Source organism: Coptis chinensis, chromosome 4, assembly GCF_015680905.1.
Source record: "Coptis chinensis isolate HL-2020 chromosome 4, ASM1568090v1, whole genome shotgun sequence".
Classification (NCBI taxonomy): Eukaryota; Viridiplantae; Streptophyta; class Magnoliopsida; order Ranunculales; family Ranunculaceae; genus Coptis; species Coptis chinensis.
The window spans coordinates 74,665,630-74,689,546 of record NC_141459.1 but is presented as its reverse complement, the minus strand read 5'-3'; the positions used below and the strand labels follow the sequence as shown (position 1 = coordinate 74,689,546).

Genomic DNA, 23,917 nt, shown 5'->3' with positions numbered 1-23,917 from the left:
ATCTATATATGGCAACATATCACTATAATCTGTAGAAACTCTAGGGGAAAGATTCAATTGCATCTATGAGCCCAGTGGTGACTGGTGAGAGAATAAGTTGCATTCTGCTATCAGCCATTGGCAAATTTAGGCCCCTGCTATTGCCAACGGTTATACAGGCTTCGGTAAAACATGAGCAATAAAAGAAAAAAGTTGCTCCATGAGAAAGCACATACTTTTAATGACACTGAGAAATAAAATACCAAATGAGTATACACTCAATATTAAAGGTAAAGACTTAGGTTTTAAACTCAAGTTGAGCCCATAAAGAAAGATTTTTCTGGATCTGGCCCCTCTAAAGACCATAAATTCCTGTCTTCTTTCGTTAAATCCTTGCAGAAACCCAGAAACAAGTCTAACAGCTCAACTACCTGATCATAGTAGTGGGACATAGATCTAACAGAAGCAAAAGACAAAGTAATTATTCCACATAGTTACTCCACCAGGTAGGCACATAGGCTGCTGCTGAATAGAAATTAGTTTGTAGGGCCAATGTCTTTGAGAGTTGAGATCTGCTCTTCTGCCATCGAAGACATGACAGTCACCACCAGATCTTTTCCTTCAGCATGCGTTTAAAAACAACTCAAAAGTTGCACCCTCTCCGCTGACCTGCTGTTAAGCTTGAGTTACGTCATTCGTTACAAGCAGCTGACAGGGACTCGGCCTATTACTCAGAATAAACCATTTCTCATCAGAACCAATACCAATTAACAAAAAGAACAGATCTAAACATTTATATTTAGCAGTACTCAGATATATAAAATTTAATTCGGTACCTCTTCTAGATTGAAGTAGACTGAAGGCGGCCTCAAATCAATCAAGGTTGCTAGAGGATCAACCTTCGAGAGCGGTGTAACATAAACCGGTAGTTGAAGCTCCACTTTTTCAAATCAGCAAAAGAAATTAGAAGGAACTTTGAAAGTAAAGAACTATCCTCCACAGCTCTACCGTAAGCGGATGTCCTCCCAAATCTGAAAATCAGTGAATGTTGGTAAGACTTAAGAAGACTATAGGCGTAAGAATTTCTAAACATGTGGCTCGCCAAACAATCACCGTTATTTTGATTACAAGGAAACTTGAAAAATACCTTATTTGTTTCTTGAATTCAACAAACTCGTTTATCAAGGGCACGAAAAGCTCTCCAATTTATTTGGATTGTAAAGGACACCGGGACATGACATCGATTTCTGTGCGCATGAGACTATTGGTGCTTCTAATGATGATTGTTCACCTAACTCGTGCAATAAATTTAAGTTTAAACTTTAAACCGATCAACATCAACAAATGTATCAACTTCAAAGTATCTCAAAACTCTGAATCGTCCATTTTAATTAGATTGATTGATAGTATGAGATCTTACTTAATTCCATAAAGAAATGAACATTGAAGAACCTTTAGCAACACTGGTTTGAAAGGCAGTAAAGCTAGATCAGTATCGACTTCTTGCTGCAAGTTACATATCAAAATTTAATAGTGTTGACAATTGAAGTCATAGGATTTTATAATGTATAAAGAAAATAACTACATCTAAAAGGAAAAAGGAAAAGCTTCTACAGAACTTCATTAGACCAGGGCCACGACATTGAGAATTTGGGAAAGACAACACATACCATCTTGAAACGATAGCACACATGCGATGACGATATTATATATTAAACTCAAGACTGTTGAAACTCCAAGATAGATTCTCATAGATGACAAATGGGGAATCCCAAATGCAAACAGGGCGCAAACAAATCCAGCCATTGCAATGAAATACGGGAGCTTTAAGGCATGATCATCCGAGTACAAGACATATACGCGACCGCATTTCACAAGAATAAGGAAACCCTACTGTCATCCACAAACAACCATATGTGTATTCATTGATTTGCTTAGATAGGTTTTATGTGGAAATTAAAATACGACAGAGATAGAAACTATGAAAACACAAATTTACTGAGACAAACACTTCAGATAATATTCAAGGATCTAGTACTGAAAAAGGAATATTTCGGTAAAATGTTCAAAGTTAGCAAGGAAAATGGTATCAGTAGACATCAAACAATACTAACAAAGAAATCAGGTTTCTTCAACTACCACATAGCTTTAAAGACTAAGCTATTCAAAGCAGCATATAACACATGTTAATAATCTGTCAGTTCCATAAAAAAAACAGTGCAATCAGCCAATCAGGTCTAAAAGCTAAAAGCCACAAATACATAGTGTTTCAATATGTATGATATTTATGCTCAAAATTTTACTTTCTGAGATAAAGTATGAATGAACATGCTTTCCATCACTAAATATCTTTGTTTGTATCATACCCTAGCAAAGAAGCAGAGTCTTGGATCACATGAAGAGGAGCACTTTCACCAATCATTCACCTTCTCAATGGAGCTACAACTCCAACAATAAACCCAACAATCTATACAAGAAGATAGCAGTTTAGTCAAGACATCACTCAAGGAATTCTCACGTAAGATCAGGATAACTCCACTTCATATGTCTAACTTCAATTATCTAAGAACTTGTGATTTTGATCTAAAAATGATACGCTATGTGGAACTAATCAACAAAATCGCTCTCTTCAATTTCCCAGTGGGCTTAAACTTAGGCCAATATATGATATAGTGATTTACTGAAATTCAGAAATTGCTAATATATGTTGCATTTTGTGGGCCAGGTGAATAGGTGCACCCAGTGAGGTGTGACGCTAAGCTTCATATACATGGAATCATGTGTGTACATAAAGGGCATCAGAAACTTTGCACATGAAATAAAGGATTTAAATTGAAGGTGCAAGCAGTCTTTTACTTTTTTCAAGTTGATCTTCCCTGCAAGCATCTTCAGTTGTTGATTAAACTTAACTGAAAGTGGACCCTGTCATACAATCAGAAAATTTATAGTTAGATATACTTATTATCTCCCTCAATCAATCAAAAATAGAAGTGCATGTGATGTCAAGTTTATAGCCATTGTATAGATGACTTCAGCAGCAGCTCGATCTGCTGCAAGATCATCCAATTCAACTCCTTCAGTTGCTTCTGCAAGTGAAGGGCACATAACTTGCAGAATAGGGATCACCAGCTTGTGCTTTTCAAGAGGACTGGACTTATACTTGGCAAGCCATGAGATTATCTGAATAGCCTGATGTGGAAGCAGAGAACAGAGATTGTGGGACATGAGCATAGCTATAAAATTAATACTGTCAAAATAATCAATTCATAGAGAAAAGAGAATTGATGCATTTGACATTTCCAACCTGATGGCGTGTATTAGATTCCAAATTTTGACTTGAACAAACTTCAAGAGAAAACTGCACTATAGATCTTATAGAGTCCCCAAGAGGTGCAGGAGATTCAATTAGCTCATCAAAAATTTCGAAAGCAATTGCAGCAACATCCTCCTCACTAAGATGTAATAAAGCTTAAAAATATTAATATCAGGTAATGGGACAATAATAAGAAACCAAGCACGGTTACTAATCACTTACACAAAAGTTTCTGCTAACGATGATATCAAATGGAAGAAAGCAGCAAAAATTCGGGATATCAAATGCTATGACGATATATATTAAAGTCAAGACTGTTGAAATCCAAGCCAGATTCTCAAAGCGGACAAATGGGGAATCCCAAATGCAAACAGGGCACAAACAAATCCAGCCATCGCAATGAAATACAAGAGCTTTAAGGCATGATCCTATGAGTACAGTACATACACAGCCTGCATTTCACAAGAATATATAGTCTCATTCCATTTTCTAGCAAGCAAAATTATTCAACAGCTAACATCTACAAATCATACCTTCAAAGCCTGTCCAGCCAATCGAATACTCTCCGCAACCAAACATAACTAATCAAGGTGCGTAATGAAGTCTCCTGCGCAAAAACGGACAAAATGGAAACACACTCCAAGTCGCATAACTACATAAATAGAAAGAACTCCACATCACATAACTACATAAATAGAAAGAAGCACATTAACCAAGTCAGAGCCACTACACATGTATAAATTTGATGACCATGAAGTTAATGACAAACTACTCAAAGTAAATGGGAAAAGAACTTACGAATTATAGTAAGACTTTTGGGTATACAAAGTTTGGGGTACGATTTCCCGAATTTGGAGGGAGGAGAATACTTATTCTGTCTGAAGAAGTGCACCTTGATAGGGCTACATATAACTCACCATGAATGAAAACTTCAGTGCGAAAGTCAATTCCCACATATTTTACTGATTGTCCTTGTGACTTATTTATAGTCATTGAATAGGCGACACGTACAGGAAATTGTCTTCTCGTCATATGAAAAGGAAAATCAGAAGATGACGGCGACAAAGATATCCTTGGAATGAAGACAAGATTACCTGCCTTTTCACCAGTTAAAAATCTTGCAAAAAGAACATGTGGCTGACATTGGACCACCATCAAGCGGGTTCCATTGCATAATCCATCTTTGGGAGCAATATTTCGCAACAACATTATAGGGCAGCCAACTTTTAGGTTAAGACGAAACGGTGGCAGGCCGGCTGGATCAAGTGAGTTTAAGTACTCATTTGGGTATTGATTAATATTTGTTGGATTGGTTGCATCCTCGTCTGCCATCTTGTCTGCAGCTAGAAAGAGAGTACTTTCCCCTGGGAACATATTTAAAGCTGTTGCATTAATGTCATTGACATCATCATTGCGTGCTGATAGAATTGTGCGCTCAGTTAAATATTCGGGGTGTAACAGTGGTAGCTTGATTCAACTGAGGATATGTAGTAGAAACAAGATCTTGAAGATTTGCACACCGTCGAATTGTTGATGGTAGTTCAACCATCTCACTTGGGTCACTTCCTATCTAAGCGTGGCAAGGAGAAAATAGTAATGATAGTAGTACGAATAAAAAAATTGTACAAAGAATGATGCAAATGAAGGAAAATAGTAGAAGGGAAAATGCAAAGTTTGGTACCTCCATTAAGAAATTTGCAAACGCAATATTTACAGAGTTTCCATTTTCCAATCGCATGTTTTGGGCAAGAGTTAGAACATGAATGTGATTCCAAAGGAAGGAAGACCGCAAGGAAGCACGCACAATCTGTTCCCGAACCCCTTTGGGTATAACTGGAAGGCATTGACGGAAATCACCACCAAGCTCCACTGTTATTCCACCGAAGGGTTTACTATTATCGCGAGTATCCCGGAGTGTCCGATCAACTGCCTCCACACAAAACTTGTTTTGCATTGGGACTTCATCCCAAATAATAAGTTTGGCTTCCCTGAATAATTCGGCATGCATTGAATTCTTACTGAACCCACAAACAGAGGTATCAAGAATATCTATTGGGATGTGAAAAGTTGAGTGAGCAGTACGACCGCCTGCCAACAGTAATGAATCTATTCCAGATGAAGCTACCATAATAACAATATGCCCCTCAGCACGACACGTAGCAGCGATTGTGTTGTAGACGAAAGTTTTGCCTGTTCCCGCTGCTCCATTCAAAAAGAATAACTTCCCTTCATTTTGGGAAACCGAATCTATCACTGCTTTATATGAAAAGTCTTGCTCTGCATTAAGTAGCACCCTGTTGCTATGGGCAATTTCATTTTGAGGGTCAAACTGAAATTGCCGTTGGTCCCATATGAGACGGTTTGTAACAACTAAGTTCCATTTGGTAGTTAATAGAGGCATCGGCATCGGAGGGAAATTAGCTAGTGATTTACCTGACTCTATTAGAATCTCATTTAAGAGAAATAAACCATAATCTTGCACTTCAGCAGGGGTAGGTTCTTGAATGTCGAACCATGTTCGAAGCTTGTGTGGAAGGTCATCACATATATTTTCCCAGAAATCATTCCACAGTGTATGGGGTTGCAAAAGATTGCACTCTGAGAGAATAACACAAAATAGTCTGCGAAGATGATATCCGGTTTGCATGACTGCAGCCTCCTGTAGACATTGCACCCATTCACTGTCATCTTCTAGAAGTCCGCGTGCGACACAAGCATCTTTGAAAGTAGGAAGTGGGGGACCATTTCCAATCCTCTTCAGATCATCAAAAGATTTAGGTCCTTTTACAACCGTCAGAAGTAAGCGCAAGTAAAATCGCTCACCGGAATTAGGACTGGCAAAATACATTCTACCAATAGCAAATCTTCCTTCTTGTATCCGGTATGTCCAAGTCTGTGATTGCTTGTTCCAGACGTAGTATTCCGGGAACTCTTGATAAGTGAGGTTACTTGCTCTTACATCTGATGCACAACACTCAAAGAAGGCAGTCAAAGTTGACTTCTGACGCTCAGCTCTTGATAGTATATCAGCCATTGGTTCGTCTGCTTTATAAATGATATGGTGCATTCCGGGGAGATGAAGTGCCAAGCGCACAACTGTAGGAATCTCCTCATGCAGATGGAAACTTAACAACCTCCAAACAGCTTCAGGTGGTCCAATGTACCTTGCATCCAAATATTGTTGGATCTCATCCAAGTCACTGTACACCATTGTTATCCTGTCATGCCCTTTAAATATATACTTGTGAATGTATTTAACACAACGGATCCCAGCACAAACCTCGACATTAATGTGGCAGTTGAACATTTTAGAAAGATAAGGATTGTAAGGAACAACATCCCTATTATCAACTGTATGCCCTTTCACAATATATGATCTACCATTGTCACGACGACGGTAGATAGGATATCTATCTTTGTCCATGGTGGTAACATCAGCAAAAGTCCAGGGATAGTGATGCTTGCATTTACCATTTACTATGCACGGAGAGTTAGGATTTTTTAGTCCACATGGACCATGAACCATACATGTGAGGACGATTCGAAATAATTCAGGCTCGGCTTCTGGATCAGGGAACTCTGCACATACAATATGATCAACTTGAGCAGGTACACGGATCTTGTCGGAATGCTGAAGATATATAAGTGCATGCATATGTGGCAACCCGCGTTTCTGAAACTCAATGGTGTAGACATGTGCAACTGCCTTACCAAGCACACCATTTTTTTTAATTTCCTTCATCAAGGCCCTTCGCTTGAGTTCAAACGCACGGGCCACCACCTCAGGTCGATGAGTTGCGGTTTGGTGTTTAGACAATGCATCAACAACTTCCTCCCAGTGTGGGTTTGCAGTCATAGTGAGAAATATATCAGGATGGTTATTGTAACGCGTGATGGCCATTGAATCTTGAAAAATTTCGAACATGTGCCTTGGGCTGCCTACACAAGATGCTGGTAAGACCACTCACCTTCCTATTTGGTTTGGGTCGAAAGCTTCAGCTGCGACATCAGTGATACCTTGATAAAGTTCGGCACAAAGCTTGTCTTGTTGTTGTCTGTAAGATCTCATTTTGTTATGTTCAGTCACTGCCCACCCATCGACCACAAACTCTTGGAATAGTTTGTGCCCTCGCAAGATTGCAGAATATTCCCCAGGGCGTTCAAACAACCAATAAGAATAGAAATCCATCTGTGTCAATCGGTAATTAGTGACTACCCCAGTTAAACTGCTCGAACGTCTCATGTCAGGTGACCACCCAAGATCTCCAAAAGGAAACATTAGCACATAATGCAAAGGCAAGTAAGCTGGATGACATTCACTGATTTGCATGAATTCTTGCCCTCTTTTAAGATATATGACAATATCTCTAATACTTCCCCGTTCGCTGCCATCCCCAGGTAAAATGACAGCAATCTCATCTGCGGTTGGCAAATTGTAACGACGTCTGTCTGTTGTAGCACTGTAATGCAAATACGCAGGGATGTTGAAGTTCTCGCCATGGCCAAGAGAGGCAGATCTAAGAACATCGTATATGTGGCGAAAAATAGCAGAGAAATGGTTATACTGGAGCATAGTTTCATGAATTATTTTTAGAACATCTGTGTTCAAACCAGGATTACGAAGTTGACGTAACTCCAATGCAGCACTGGGATCATATATGTAAAGTTGTGAGTAAGTTGGTTGCCGCCCAGAGTCAGGAATTAGAGCTCCAGTCCTATGACGCAGCTGACCATGGATAGTAAAAGGCCGGGGACCTCGTCCAGTAAACACACGCTCATTTCCTCCAAGGCTCGTAAATGCAAAAGCTTGATTGTATTGCCTTATGTACTTACGAAATGACTTTGACTTGCGATCATTTCCATCATATAGAGCTTTAAGGGCTGGCGGCAATGGTCGGAGTGGAGGCAATCTGACTTTCCCCTGCAAATAGCAAGTCCCAAATCGAGGATGTGATAACGATGATTTTGTTAGTCGTTCATCCATCCAATGGAGTGCATTACAGAATGGGCACTGAACATCCATTTTCCCTAAGGAGTGTCTTCCTTGTTCAACCAGACGATAGCAGCAATATTGTCAACTTCGTCTTCGTCATCACTGATGTCAACATTATTAGTAGAAATCGGATAGTCAAAGCCATTATTGTGAATATCCTCACAGTATTGTGCAGGATCGGCAAATGTTTGTGGCCTGCAGGAGAGAAGAATTACATTATTTAAACAAAGGAGCCAATATTTTTGTATTTATGTTTTAATAAATGTGAAGAAGTATACTGCGGATTTCGGTTAGTTGGGGATGATGCAGAAGTTGAAGGTGCAGAAGTTGAAGCTGCATTTGTTGAAGGTGGTATTGGATGAACTAATGATGAGGTAGTAGACACACAGTTACGCACATTGCGAAGAATGTAGAAGAAAATATTATAGATTTTTTTAAAATGTAAACCAGGAAGAACCAAGAGAAAGGTTCATTGAACCTCGTACTAACCTTGCGTTTTGGTGAGACTGCGTTGGCACGAAAATCTCATTGTCATGGGTACTTGATGCGACATGTTCTTCGGGGAGTGTAAACAGCCTGACAGGATTAAGGAATGGTAGAGATTTTTGAAGAAACTCAGAAGAAGGAAGGCGGCTATATGGTGTCGTACGAGGTGTAATTGTAGTACCATGTGTTCGCCGCCTGTCAGTTGTAGATGGAGTGCGGGGAAGTGAAAGAGAGGTATTTAATGATGAACCTATGAGCTGGTGGCCAATTACACGACGTGCTTGGTTGGCAAAGTCTGAGATGCCTTTCTCTTGAGCGCTCCTTTCTCTTGCCCTTCGAGCACGCTGGGCTAGTATTCTTTTTGTTAGTTCTGTCTCTTTGTCGGAGGAAGGGGTAGTTCTCTAAACTTAGACGAATGGGGAGAAAGAAGAATAAATTACATATGAATAAATATGTAAATGGTAAATTTTATAAATGTTGGGACCAGAAGGAAATGAATAAAACAGTAAATGGTAATAAACCAAACGCAAAAATAGGCCAACAGTAACGACAACGTAAGCGGGGAAATATATATAGGCGAGATAGAGATAAAGAAATAGGAGCAATAAATACCCATAAGCCAGGAGGCGGTTGAATCTCGAAAGTATATCCGGGGGCAACAAAAGCATATTTGTTATGCTTGGAAAGTTCCTTAGAAGGGTCGAAAGGGCGTTTCCCTTTGTTGAGAATTGGTGGCGTCGGAAGCTATATAAACCAAATAAGTAGTTAAAAAACGTAATGTGAAACCAACAAATTATAATGAACGGGCAACATAAGTAGTTTTTGGCCAAGCGCAACTGAGCAGAACATTTATTGGAGCCAGGTGAGAGTAATACCCGGGAGCGAGCAGGTCGTTGAGGCGTAGGTGGTTGGAGGAAGAGTCTATCTGCAACCGGAACAAAAATCTGGTTTTTCTTGTTCGATGGATCCTTAGAAGGGTCCATTGGACGTTTACCCTTATCCATGCGATCCTATAGAAAAGAAAAAGATTAACAACGAAAACGAAAGTTTGGAGTTTGCAATGGCAGTAATACTGAAGTACGTAGCATGGAATCATAGAAAGTCGAAGCTGTATTGTTGTTTTGATAACAAAAAGAGCGCCTAAACATTTACTGGAGCCAGGTGAGAGTAATACCCGGGTGTGAGCAGGTCGTTGAGGCGTAGGTGGTTGGAGGAAGAGTCTATCTGCGATCGGAACAAAAATATGGGTTTTCTTGTTCGATGGATCCTTAGAAGGGTCCATTGGATGTTTACCCTTATCCATGCGATCCTGTAGAACAGAAAAATATTAACAACGAAAATGAAAGTTTGGAGTTTGCAATGGCAGTAATACTGAAGTACGTAGCATGGAATCGTAGAAAGTCGAAGCTATATTGTTGGTTTGATAACAAAAAGAGCGCCTAAAAAGTGATTACAAAAAGAAAGAAGTAAAAAAGTGGGGACGAAAAAGACCGTCCTTTAGTAAGACATTACGAGCCTTGACACTGAGGACGGAAAAAATGATGGAAAAGGTTGTTCCTTTATGGGTTTTTAAAATCACACACAATAAATGGACTTTAAACATTGTAACCTTACCTTTCCAGAACCCTTCATAGCACTCTCGCAAATATCACGCCCCATTAACGCTAGAGGAATGCAAGCTGCCTACAATTTTATTAAAAAAAAAACTCTAATAATCAATGACAGGCAAGAAAAAAAGCTCAATAATCGCATACAAACATACTTAAATGTGACAATAAAACAAAACCTGAATTGGAGTAGGCTTCTGATATCCCAAAGTATCACAAGCTCTAAGCAACGGCCGCGAAAGATTAAGCTCCATAAATGAATTAGCATGAAATGAAGTTCCATCAGATGACGAAAAGAACTACTTCACATCTACTATTTCTTTCACTTCCGGTTTCAACATTAAAAAATCGGAAAAGAACTAAGAAAATCAAAAGGAATAAACAAAAACAGCTAGACTGATAGCATTGATAATAAATTGAACTTACCTTAAAATGCAAATTACAATGACTCATGGCTGCTTAGAAAAGACATTCCTACACAACTCTCAAGTTTCTCAAATCACAACAAAATGCGTCCTTTACTTGGTCAAGCCAACACAATCCCTTAGCAGGGCATTAACTCTCAAGCATTAATGACTGGAGTACCAGGGGGGAACCTACATCACAAAAGCATATCAAAATCATTCAACTTTGCTTAGCAAGTGAAGCATGCACCTTCAACTTGCTACTTAACTCGCCCAAAAAAAAAACTTACCATGCATGTATATAGTCGAGAGATGATGTGGGAGAGATGCGTGATGTGGGAGAGATGAGAAGTCGAGCAGTAGAAAAGAGTGAGTGGGAGAGATGAGGGATGTGGGAGAGATGAGAAGTCGAGCAGTAAAAAAAGAGTGATCATATGGACCCATATGTTGCGGATAGAAGCAACATATCAGGTGGGATTCTTCTTTTCTGCCAGGTCATAAGTTGGTGAAAAAGAATTAGAGCGGTCGGATTGGGCCCTTCGGGCCCCACACAGTTATGTTTTATTAGATAGATGTGTTTATAAATTTTCAGTACCGATATTGTCCTTAAATAAAACAATTGCTTAACACCTTTAAATAGGGCCAATCAATCTTTTCATGTGGGAGTATATTAGAAAACCAAATCCACGTCATTCTCATTTGTATGCATTACTATTAATGTCATTTAATTAGCAATAATTACGTTATTTAATAAAAGGTTAAGAAATGGAACAGTCTAATTAGAGAATAAGAACCGATTCTTTTCCATTCTCTCCCACATCCTGGAACTAGCACAGAAGCCTAAAACCGATGCTTATCCCTTCTTTGTCTCACATAAAATCTCTTAGAAGACCTCTCCCATCTCAAAAAAATAAAGGGGTCAACAACACAGCTAATCGAGCATAGAAACAGAGAAAAAGATGGGCGCCTAAAAGGCGGATATTGTAAGAGTACCCGAACAAGAAAAACTGAAGCAACTGATTTTTTCAACCCCATCTATTTATTGTTATGCGTGGTGTTTTCATGTTTCGATGCTGCAATTGTAAAAAAAGTAGCAGGATCTTCATGGGAATTGGCGGCCGTCAATTTAAAGCATTTTATATAAGGTTCTCGCAATACTAACTCCAATCATTTTAGAGTTCTTTTTATAGGTAGAGTTCTTTTATAGATATGTGATTTAATTTCCCTTCATCTAAATTTTGTATTAATTATTTTTTATTTCAAAAAAATTTCAGTGCAACACTTTCTCGATGGCTTCTGTGATTTGTTTGACGCAAATGGAGGTACCAAAGAACAATTTTTCTGAGCTTAATAATATCCAAAATTCTGGCCGGGGACCTACTCGCACAAGTTGGTATAGAAAGCGATTGAGTAAAATGACTGAAACAGAGCGAAATGCATATCTGCAACGTGAACGCCTTCGGAAGAGAACACGTACTGCTGAAGAACGTGCTATACATTTAGAACGTCGTCGTGATAGTTATCGACAACATTAAGAAGGCCTAGCTGATGAACAAAGATCATTGGTGAGAGAGCGCCAGCGAATATGTGCATGCGAACATATAGCCACTAAGCTTTCTCAAGCACGACAAACTCAACATACAAACGACCAACAAATATTTTTACGAAAATCATTACATGTTATCACATTCCCCGGGGGTTCACAAACTGAACATCCAGGTACATTAAATGTGAGACCATCAGGTACACTAGTATTGCAGTATGCTACTTCTGCATCTGACACTGGTACGTGTTGATAATGCTGATGAGTGTCGTTTCGTCCAAGTTATGCAGCAACATTTGAACTCAGAATCATCTATACTAAGTGGTCATGACAGTAAAGGATCCTTGAGCATTTAGAATGACTCATTACACATTGATTTCAATTGTCGTGGCATTCACATAATTCTTCTCTTATAAATCTGCTCTTATTTTACTTTGCCATTTTTATGCTATATTTATTAGTTTATATTTGTCCCTTAAAGGAACTTCTGCTATATCTTTCGGCATGGATCATGGATTGGAATTAAACAATGAGGTTGACCTTATTACACGCAATGGCAATGAAGACATTCATAGTGATGACGACGTTAAAACTGGTCTTAGCAGCAGTATTACAAGCTCCATCTGTAGCAAGTTGCAGTATACAAGGTATGTCACATTCATTTTCTATAGATATTCATGTATTATTTCCATGTAAATTGTGTATAATAGGGTATGTATTTATATAATCTACATTAGAGTTTTATGCTCAAATGGTATCTAATTATTTCCTGTAAGTGGAAGCTATCTTAGATACAGGAAAGTCCACCAAGTTCTGCCAAGACATGTGCACTTCATTTCTTATATGAACTAACTACATTGGGCATGTCTGTGGTTGGTTTTATTATTATTAAATTACAAAAGTTATTCAACATTTTTAAAATGAAAAATAAGTATTCCCCTGTTTAAGATTAGTCAGATGTACCGAGCATAAACCACGTATAATAACATTTGGAATGCTTCCCATTGCATGTGCATATGTAGGAATGGTTTGTACTCCTCATAAGATGTACTCAGGGACATGAGTTGTGTATTCTATTAATTCAAACATATTATGTATAACATGTTCAATGCTTCTAAGAACACCATGCCTTCGGACATTTAACCAATTATGGCAGCTCAGAACTTTTCTTCATTCTACTCCAGTAGAGATGCGATGATGGTTTGTAGGCTATAGCAGGGGCAAAATTTGGTGTTGATTCAGTTCCTCAGTAATGAACAACCAAGGTGAGTGTATATTTACACAACATAAGCAAGATTATATTATACTTAACAATCACAATTTAATTATGATATTAGAATGTTGATAAATTGTGAAAGAGAATTTTCGTTAATTGAAACCTAATGTTTTTGATATCTCTACTATCCAGACATGTGTACAGTTATTTATCAGACCGTTCAAAGATTGGTGTACCCAATCTCAAGGTGAAGAAAAGGTAGTGTATTTTATTGACTTCCAGTTGAACTATTTATGTTTCGTAATTTTACGATATTGACTTTGATCGAACATCATCAGGTACCTGGTTTCGAAATTCATAGTTGAAACATTCGCAACCAACTGTTGTTTCTACAGTGTGGTTGACAACTCTTTTGATCTTCGTGATGCAAATATTGTAAGTTGTTTACTCTTTTGTGTTAAAAAAACCTAATAATTGCCTTTTTTTTGGCTCGGTAATAATTGCCTTTTGCATAATGATGATAGCTGAAGTTCATGCTATCATGCTATTTAGCCTGAAATTTTTACTTAAACATCTTGGTTTATTTTACCTAAACTTCTTGGTTTGTCATGTAAAAGACAAGGGGACATGGTTTACTTCCATCATTAGGGAAAAGAAGAGCAACTTGTGTGTGGGGTTCATGTCTTTCTTTTTTCTTCACTACTAAACTTACCTGAAAAGACATATATTATATACAGTATTTCCAGGAGAGGCTTTTGGAGATTGAATCTTTTTATTTTAGTGAGACTGAACTTCCTGACGTATTAGTGCAGTTATTAATCCAAAAAAATATTAGGAAGAGAAAAATAGCAAGAAAAGACCAAACAATCATATAATTGGAAGTCTACTGTATTTATTCAGGTATACATTACACATGTCACTTCCCTTAGGAGTGAGGTTTTGGCTAAAGAAGCTCAGTTGATGAATCATAATTCCATTTGCCTTTCATAATTATTAACGAAGTTTATTATTGTTTTTGCTCGAGTGACTGACATCGTAATTGATTATTGTTTAGTATTTTTAATTTAATCGGTTAAGGCTGTTGTTCCAAGCCATCTCTCCACCCAGTCTCCCAATAGACCTTTTCTTCGTTACTATATTATCTCTTTTTTTAAAATGTCTTGCAAATAAGTGCATCCAATCTATGTATGTAAGGTATGCGTGTTGATGAATTCGGTCTGCAAATATGGATGTTTTAATTGCCTTAGGAACCAATGCTGCATACTTCTACTCAGTCTATTCAGTACTACGACCAGAAACTTCTCATTTTGGTTTTAATTCCTTTTTGCTATTTGAATAACATTTCTTTGAATATTTCTTTGAGAAGTCGGTGTATACGAATAGTCATTGGTGGTGACTGGTGAATATATAAAAGAATGTGACACCATTTGAAGGGCTTTGTTACTGTTATACTAGCCACTGTGCACGTGGTACCCACGTGGGCTTCATTGAGTTTTTTTTTTAAAAATTATAAATGTTAAATTATTATTTTACTCTTCAAAAAAAAACAAAAAAAAAACTGGGAATTACCAAATTGCCCCTGGGACGTACACCAAAACACTGTTACTCAACCCCCACATTTTTCTATATATTAAAGATTTAGGGATATGGATTCCATTGTTAAAAAGAGGTGATTTACCCATAAAAGGAAAACATGGATTCCTTTTCAAAGCATTGAAAAGCTAAAACAAGGTCATCACTCATCACCTCACCATTTCTGTTCAAATTAGCTGCCAAGGAATTGGTTAAAAGATGATAGTCGGGCAAACAATTTGAAATTGTTGGATTGATTTATACTTTGTTTGGGGGGGGGGGGGGGGATGATGGGGGGTTGACTTAAGAGATTCACATATGTGATTCATAGAGAAGTGACAAGTGGGAAAGCTGTAAGGGGTTTCCCATCCAGTTTCAAAAGCTCTGCAGTTGGGTGGTCTGGAATTGGGACAATGTGGTTTTAGACACTGATCTTTTTGTTGGGCTGTGATTTCCTATCTAGGTCTACCTTATTATCTGAAATGCCTTACTAGGGATGTCAGAGTCTCTGACATCAACTCAACAGCTGGGAGCTAATCCTTTTTTGAATGTAGCGCCAACTTTTAGGAGTCCTACTCCAATAACATATACCTGCTCCAACTACTTCTGTTATCAATTTGTTATTTTTCTTATTAATTTTCAGATGTAATACTAATGAAAGATGGATGAAGACAGGACTTACTAACTGAGGTAAAGTTCTTTGTAGAATGCTGCAACCCTAAGCATAATGATTATCTCATGTAGCTTATATGCAAAAATATGTACTTGCTTACTGTTTTTTGTTTCTTTATTTCTTTCTATTTTATGTAAAGATTAATACAACTTGTATACACAGCTAGTTTAACTGTAAAATTTTATTAGGTGAATTGTCTAGCATTTAATCTATCCCTTTATTGAGTGGGTTGTCGCTACGGGATCTACTGATAAAACTGTCAAGCTATTTGACCTTCGAAAGATTAGTACAGCTCTTCACACCTTCGACTCTCACAAGCGTCCTTTACTTGGAAGTGTTAGCCAAGGAAAAGACGTCGGAGGCCATTGCAAAGCTTATGAAATTGGCACCTAAACAGCGGCTATCTTTGTTAACTCTTGACACCGAGGGAAATGTGACAAATGAAAAAGAAGTTGATAGTCGATTAATACAAAAGAATGATTTAATTAAGGTACTTCCCGGTACAAAGGTAGCTTCGGATGGAATTGTTACATGGGGACAAAGTTCATGTCAACGAGTATGATAATAAAGAGAAGCCCGACCGTGGCAAAGAAAAAGGGTGATGTAGTGATTGGAGGAACTTTGAATGAGAATGGTGTATTACATGTTCAAGCAACACGAAGTTTGGTCCGAAAGTGCCCTCGTCACGATTGTTCGACTTGTGGAATCAAAGACAGATGGCCAAAGCTCCGGTTCAGAAATTTGCTCACCGTATTTCCAAGTATTTTGTGCCTCTGGTTAGTATTTGCTTTTGCCATTTTCTTCTTCACTTTCAGTTTGTTGGAGACTTCTCTTTTTCTTTTTCCTTTTTTTTTACTCGCAAAGTTTGAGAAATTTGTTCTTGGATAAATTTAGCCAATTCACTTTTTTATACATTTCAGTAAATGGAAAGACCAAAAGAATAACAAACCATTTTTTTCTTTAACAGCATTTTATTGTAGACAACATTACAATTCAGTGTTCCTCAGGTGTTGGACCATTTGGGGATTGGATCAATAATCTTTATTGTGAAGTTGAATAATTTTCATAGACCTATTGAGTTTAGTTAGACCGTAGGAATAATTTTGTATGCTATCTGTTTTGAATCAGTGTAGCTCCATTTAGAATCTTATGATATCTTATACTTCTGCAGGTTATTATGCTTTCGTTGTCCACTTGGCTCGCCTGGTATATGGGCGGTAAACTTAGTTGGTACCCGAAATCTTGGATACCTCCTTCAATGGATAGCTTTCAGTTGGCTCTTCAGTTTGGAATATCTGTTATGGCCATAGCCTACCCATGTGCATGCTTGGGCACGCAACTACCAATCAGTAGTTATGGTTGGTGCTTGGAGTTGGTGCTTCTCAAGGTGTATTGATCAAAGGTGGCCAAGCACTTGAAAGTGCCCATAAGGTTAGCTTGACAGTTTTCTATAACTTCCTGACTACTATATACTAGAATGATGGGAAAATGTTTCCAAGTAAATAAGTATTACCACTATCAGATGTTACTTGACATAAAGATATGTTTGCTACTGTTTTTTCTCATCTGTCGAACTAACTCTTGGATACTAAATTGTGCTTTTAAATCCAAATTTCTTCTGAAAACTCAAAATTGGTATGTGATGACCCAACTGCAATTATGGGGTTTCTTCTCTATATTTGTTCATAAATAGTTTTTTTTTTTTCTGATGACCAGGTTTCTTTTGGAGATCAAGTCTGTCTTAGTAAATGAGTAGGAGAAAAAGCTCATGGATAGTAAAAATTGTATCCAGCTTGCATGGACGAGTATAATATTTTGAATGTGACCAGCCTAGACAGAAATGTTTTGAATGTGGCTATGATGCAATATAATATCTTGATGCTAGCAGTAGTCCGATTTCTACCAGATGTTTTGCAGAACCCAAGATGGTGAGGAAGTTTTTGCAATATCTAAGCAAATCTACATAACAGTTTTCTGGTAACATCCATAAAAAATATGTTAGGAAGAAGTTACTCTAGCATGTGGGAGCAATTGAAATTATTCTGTATTTAGAAACTCGCCCATTACTTTGTTGGATAAGAATGATTGACTATTTTGCAGCTAGAAGACTATAGATGCATTTTTGTATTCTGGAACTTGAAACCACTGCCTATACAAGTTTGGACCACTCTGGAAAAATGGCCCAGTCCAGTTGTATGGTTGAACTGCCAAATGATTGCATACATAACAAAAACAACATTTCATATTTCAGTTGCATGACTCTTAGTGCTTCTTCTATCAAGGATCGGTGTCGTTGTTTTGGCAAGTAAAATATTTAACATATTGGATTGTGATGGTTAGATATATAAGTTTGTGCTTCTACTACAGAACACTATTCCAACATCCAAGTGTCATATTATTTGCTCGGAGCATTTGCTAGTTTGAAGTAGTATGCAGTTCACAAGGCTTCATTCTTTCTCTTCTGACATCATAGCTCAGCCCTTTTTTCTCTTACCATGTATATCACCATTTTCTTTAATTTGCTGCCATGTATTTGAGATACACAAATCAATTTTTTTGTTTAAATATTCAAAATTTTCGTTGTCTACGTTCTACAGCACATGTCATCATGCCAACCGACATTGCGAAACACCAGAGCCAATGTCCTCGATTAAATAGAAGCAATTACTCAAGACTACCTCTCCAGTTCATGCTTATCGAGCATGCCCAATTTACCTAAGGGTTGGATACTGATTTCAGTGAACACCGTTACATAGATGCTTTTGATGCACTAACATTTTATCTTTGTCGTTTGCAACGTGCACTTGCTAGGATGAGAGGCTCAAAGTACATGTTATTTTGAGCTATACTTAAAAAGTTTATTGCTTAGGTATGTCTGGAAATCAAATAGGAATGGAGTTCCATTCAATTCAAAATTTAAACGGTTGCCAGTGTGTCTGCTCAGACATAATGTCAATTGTAAGCGTGCTCACCCAAATTATGTTTACACTTTTCGGCAAGTTTTGTTTAACATCGCGTGCATAGCATGTGCATCTTGCTAGTTTTTATAATAAGTATCTTTGTTTGTGTTTATTTTTTGAGTTATGGTAAATGATTATATATTTTTTTCATTTCTTGTAGTATAGGTGTGTATTATGTACTATATATATTATAAGATATATTTGAAAAAAAAAAACCGCCTAGCGCCTAGCATTTTTTAGAACATTACTTTAAATAAACTCAACGTACTATCAAAGGTTGACTTACAAAATTAATTGAGGGTTGATTTGGGTGGAGGTAGTCATTCCATAATGGAGAACACCTCCACAAAAAAAAAAAAAAAGCTCCATTGAATATGTCTAATAACCCTTGTCAACAATTATTTTTAATTTTAAGAATTACGGAGTGCGGATAATTCCATAATTTTCTAAACATTTTTAACGAGATTAGATATTTTCAAATGAGTTAAATTTTTGTGAGGTCGATCTCTATGTGGAGAACATCTACAGAAAAAATTAGCTTCTATTTAATTAGGTAGAGTTTTTTTGGAGTTCGTTTTCATAATGTTCTTATAATCATTCCGTAATAGTAAAAAAAAAAATACTAAGTTTAGTGTTTCGGAGCAACGAGACAATTGGTAAAATAGAAATTCCAAATTATACTGACCTTGACTTGAATTTCGCTAAATATCTCAGATGGTGGAATAGAATTGTATTAATTTTCCATTAAAATTTTATAGTTATGTCAAACTTCCATCAAGAATATATACAATTCATACAATAATACAATTTCTATAAAGAATAATTACATCAAATTTCTAATGAAAATATTTCTATAAACCTTGCATCAAATTTGGATAGTTACAAGCATATTCTAAAAACTTAATATATTCAAGTCAATAAGCATACCCTAAACGGCTAGACCCTAGTTCAAGTCAAAATAGCTTCTTATAAAAAAAACAAACGTGGCTGATTTGCCTCCACAAAAACGTGGCTGGTTGGTTTGCCTCCACAAAAATGAAAAAGTTGTAACTAATGTGGCTAATTTGCCTCCGTAACATGTGGATTTATAAAAATCTCCAAACTACAACACGAAAATTGATGTTCCCCTCAACAGGAAAAACTAGCCCAAAGTATTGGGCCATTTTGTTCATTGTGGCTAACCGAGCCTTGAATTTAATTGGCTAATTAAAGCATAAAAAATTGATGCCCTACCTCATTACATAATATTCTTTTTTAAAGTCAACAATATGTCTTCCTTCTCCATCAGGTGGATATTAGAGAATCAAAATCAGATGCAGCTGCAAAGCCATCATTGGCACACCTGAAGAAAAAGAAACCAAAGATAGAATGTTAAAATAAGGCAAATTGGAAGATTACAACCATAAACTTGTCAAAGTGGGTTTAACACAAAACTCATTGAAAGGGGTATGTTTGAACTGTCTCACATCTGAAAATTAAGGTGGCAGGTGGCTCTTTCTTGGGTATTACTTCCCCACCATATGGGTTTAGAAAGGCATGAAGCATAGGAGAAGCAAAAAGGTCAAATGCGAACTCAAGGTTCCTTTGAAAAGGTGGAAGGCGGGGAACATTCGTGATGGAAGGTGAATGAGTGGCATGATGATGTGAGGTGGGTGAATGTTGCTCAACTAGTGTTCTCAGTTCCAGATCATCAGAAACTTTGAAATAAGCAAGACAATCCACAAGAGGTGGGTCAGAAGAATTACTAGGATAGAGGGTGAAAAATTCGTCTTCCATCATGGCGTCAAGGGATGAATGGATGTCAAGAGGATAGAACTCGTGAGTGGGCATAGAAGAGTTGCAAAAGAGTTGAAGAAAATCTTTCTCTATTTCATCTACATCTAGGGAGTCGAATTGTGATTTTTATCTTATTCCATAAGAGGTGCTAAAACTTTATAAGAATTTTAACCGGTCTAACTAAATAGGCTAATTAAACCATATAATTGTAATACTCGCAAGCGCACAAAATCTATTGTAGGTATGCAAATACGAGGTCGATCCCTCAGAGAATGCTTGTTGGGGACAATTGAGTGATATGATTGTACTTAACCTAATCCGAACAATGGCGTCTTGAATGGAAGTTGAATTACTAATAACTAAATAAATATATCTAATTAAACTATTCTATGCCCGTAATAAAATTTAACTATCAATGAAGAAATTACTAAGGCATTCGAATATAATCCACTCTAGATCGTTATAGATTATCTTAGTTCAACTAGTTTAAAGTTATCTTTTTATTATGAGTAGCACGAGGAAAATATAACTCTTATTTATTCGAAGATGTGAACGTGTAACTCTTAACAATTATAACAAATAGTGGTAATTGAATTTCAGCATACAATTATATAAATCCCTAGCAAAACTTATCTTTTTATAATGCAACTTTTCATAGACTTAATTAAACACAAACACAATGCTTTTATATCAACAATAGAATAATCTAACTATTAACTAGTCAAGACATGAAATTTAATATGCAAGATATAATTAATGAAAGTAATCCTATTAATATCAGATAAATCAACCAAGTTTTATCATTAATTCTAAGTCAGAGAACAATAATCCAATTCAACCTAAAAAACCTACGCAAGTCTAGGGCTTCATTTAAGCCCTAGCTTGTTAGTTAGCTACTTATCAAATACCATTAATACTGAGTAGTGGAAAATGCTCCCAGTGACCCACGTTAGCCCCCATTTTTTCTCTGAGAGTGACACATAAGATTTTTCATAAAAAAGGGAATTCTATGCCCTTTTTTGCCGATTTCAATTGTTCGTGATCCAAAATAGATAAAAATCTCTTTCCATGCTCTTTTTTCAATTCTACAAACACTCCTAACTCTCCAAAAAAAAAATCATCTCTTCAAACCCTCTCTCTTATTCTTCTCTTCTTCCAAAATTAAACTAAGAAGTGTTAGGAGACTTAATTGTGGAAACAGAGCAGTAAAAACCTTTCCCTTTCTCCCCACTTTCGTTGTACCACCGACTCTAGCACTGCTATGAATCGCAAGCAGGTTATTTCTGATCATGCTTATTTAATTGTTTCGGTTTATTTTTTATTACTTGATTTTCCATTTTCTTTCATTGGAATCTTGCTTCAAGTTTTCCAACAATTTACAGGGATTAATGCTATAATGTTCTATGCGCATGTTCTCTTTCAGACTGTTGGATTTAAGAACAATGTTTCATTGATATCTGCTGTCATTACTGGCTTTGTAAACGTGTCAAGCACATTGGTCGCAATCTATTCTGTCGATAAGTGGGGTAGAAGGTTTTTGCTTCTTCAATCATGTGCACAGATGTTTGTGAGCCAGGTAATATATTACTCTTCTCATATCTCTTTCCACATATTTCTTTGTCCTGCCTTTGTGTGCAGTAATTAGAGCCATTGGCTTCATAGGTGCACCTACCACACTATGGTTGGCTGATTAACATCATTTACCCCTACTTATATAGACCGATATTTGATAAGAGCCCAAAACTGTAGTTTTAACCCCTTAATAATCATACTGTTAGACCAATTATGTGAATAATAAGTAAGAGTTAATACTGATTACGTATTTTTATACATTTCAGGCTTCAAAGTTCATTATGTGAGAAATGTGCCACTTTAGCGAGATAAAGGAGCAAAAAGTCGTCAGCAGAACTTCCGAATGCCATATCTTTGGACTCAGACCTCGGAATTGGGCCTACCTTATGTCAAAACGACCGGCTCGAAAAGAGCTTTCCAATGGTCGAAGCCTTGGCCCAATCAGAGGAGCAGAAGTGGACGAAACATCTGTTGAAGCCAACTGCAGCTGAAGAGCCCATTTTGGACTAAAGAAATTGGGTTTTGGGCCCGATTTTCCGGCCCAAAACATGGCTCCAAGCCCATGCACGATTTTTGGATCTGGAAGTATAAAAACAAAAGCTTGACTCTTTGTTAATGGCAGTTAGGTTAGGAAGCTAAAGTTAATGGAGTTTAGGGTTAGAAAAAAGATAGATCTAGATTAGTTTTAGATCTAGATCTAGTTTTGAATCTCCATTTTATTAGTTTTCATTTCCCTTGTTTTAATTTAAAGTATTAAAATATTGTTATTGCTTCATTAGATAAATCAAGTAGTTTATTATTGATCAAATTCGATTTTGTCATTTATCTATTTTCAAGAAACATGCTTTGTCCTCAAAGCATTTAAATAAAGAGGGTAGAAAAATACTATGGAAATGCGTGAAATTCGGAACATCGCAAAACAAGGTTAGAATATACTAATATAGGAAATAAAAAAACCGACGCGAACTCTATAAGAGTTCCACCCATTATGGGGTTAGCGAATTAAATTGCTTGGGACATAAGCGGACACTAACCGAAACTAAAACTTACCTCCACTCCGGCGTTTACGTCATCCTCCTCTTCTATAAAGAAGTGAGGTTCTTCGCGATCTGCCATGCCATGATAATTTGCCATCTGCGACGCCATTTATCATCTATGATTGCTAACCTATTAAAAGCCACTTGGTGGGATGGGGTGTAAGGTGCAACCCGATGAGGTTGTATCCTCCACCCTTGCCAAGTCATTGACGCGGAAAGATCGATAATATAATTGGTGGGTCTCACAATGTCGACCCAACCCAATCCGTGAAACGGGCACAAAAATAGGAAAGAAACATAGCATAATACGGAAATTAGAGCGAGGCATAAGAAGGTACTTATGCCTCATGCTATGGGCTCGAGCTAAACTAGACATCAAAGTTACGGGAAGGTCATGGCACATACGCCCCCGTGGCTAAAAGCAAGGAAGAAGCGGCGCAAGTGGCATCATTCACGTAAGAAAAATGCCATTCCCCTAAAATGTTTAGCATGATCCAAAACATAGCAGTTCCTATGTTCATGGACAGGCTACCAAGGGCGACGTTATATTCCTCTTGGTCGACGATACGGAAAATGCCTGCCCCATACGACTCATGCAAAAACTCATAAGTGTAGACATACATATTATCTACCCAATAGCACCATGGGTCTTGTATTCAGCCGGGCATAGCAAGTCCAAGAACAAATGCTAGCAAGAACCATAAGCGGTTCCCAACCTACGTGTGTGATCACTTCGCGAAACCAAGCACCATAAGTAGTGCTTTGAAACAAATCTTTGAAAGACTG

The 23,917-nt window shown here is 37.3% G+C and overlaps 2 protein-coding genes and 3 long non-coding RNA genes across 6 annotated transcripts; 2 read left to right on the top strand and 3 right to left on the bottom strand.

The window, feature by feature from the left end:
• Nucleotides 1-252: 252 nt before the first annotated feature.
• On the bottom strand, nt 253-882 carry LOC147504799 (uncharacterized). The gene is made up of 2 exons (XR_015220460.1): nt 816-882; nt 253-703 (listed from the first exon to the last, which is right to left on the bottom strand). It is a non-coding gene; the product is annotated as an uncharacterized LOC147504799 (long non-coding RNA).
• Nucleotides 883-4,727: 3,845 nt separating this feature from the next.
• On the bottom strand, nt 4,728-7,193 carry LOC147504798 (uncharacterized). Its single transcript, XM_086605365.1, has 2 exons — nt 4,974-7,193; nt 4,728-4,862 (listed from the first exon to the last, which is right to left on the bottom strand). The coding sequence occupies exons 1-2, from the start codon at nt 7,191-7,193 to the stop codon at nt 4,728-4,730; spliced, it is 2,355 nt and encodes a 784-aa protein (XP_086461491.1).
• Nucleotides 7,194-7,256: 63 nt separating this feature from the next.
• Nucleotides 7,257-8,315, bottom strand: LOC147504797 (uncharacterized). The gene has a single exon (XM_086605364.1). The coding sequence runs from the start codon at nt 8,313-8,315 to the stop codon at nt 7,257-7,259; it is 1,059 nt and encodes a 352-aa protein (XP_086461490.1).
• A 4,514-nt stretch (nt 8,316-12,829) lies between these two features.
• Nucleotides 12,830-16,171, top strand: LOC147504796 (uncharacterized). Of its 2 annotated transcripts, XR_015220459.1 has the most exons (4): nt 12,830-12,972; nt 13,510-13,590; nt 13,734-13,799; nt 15,757-16,171. It is a non-coding gene; the product is annotated as an uncharacterized LOC147504796 (long non-coding RNA). The 2 variants fall into 2 exon arrangements; XR_015220458.1 differs by lacking the exon at nt 12,830-12,972 and having other exon boundaries at nt 13,450-13,590.
• Nucleotides 16,172-17,135: 964 nt separating this feature from the next.
• On the top strand, nt 17,136-18,155 carry LOC147504795 (uncharacterized). Its single transcript, XR_015220457.1, has 2 exons — nt 17,136-17,217; nt 17,503-18,155. It is a non-coding gene; the product is annotated as an uncharacterized LOC147504795 (long non-coding RNA).
• The last annotated feature ends 5,762 nt before the right edge of the window (nt 18,156-23,917 follow it).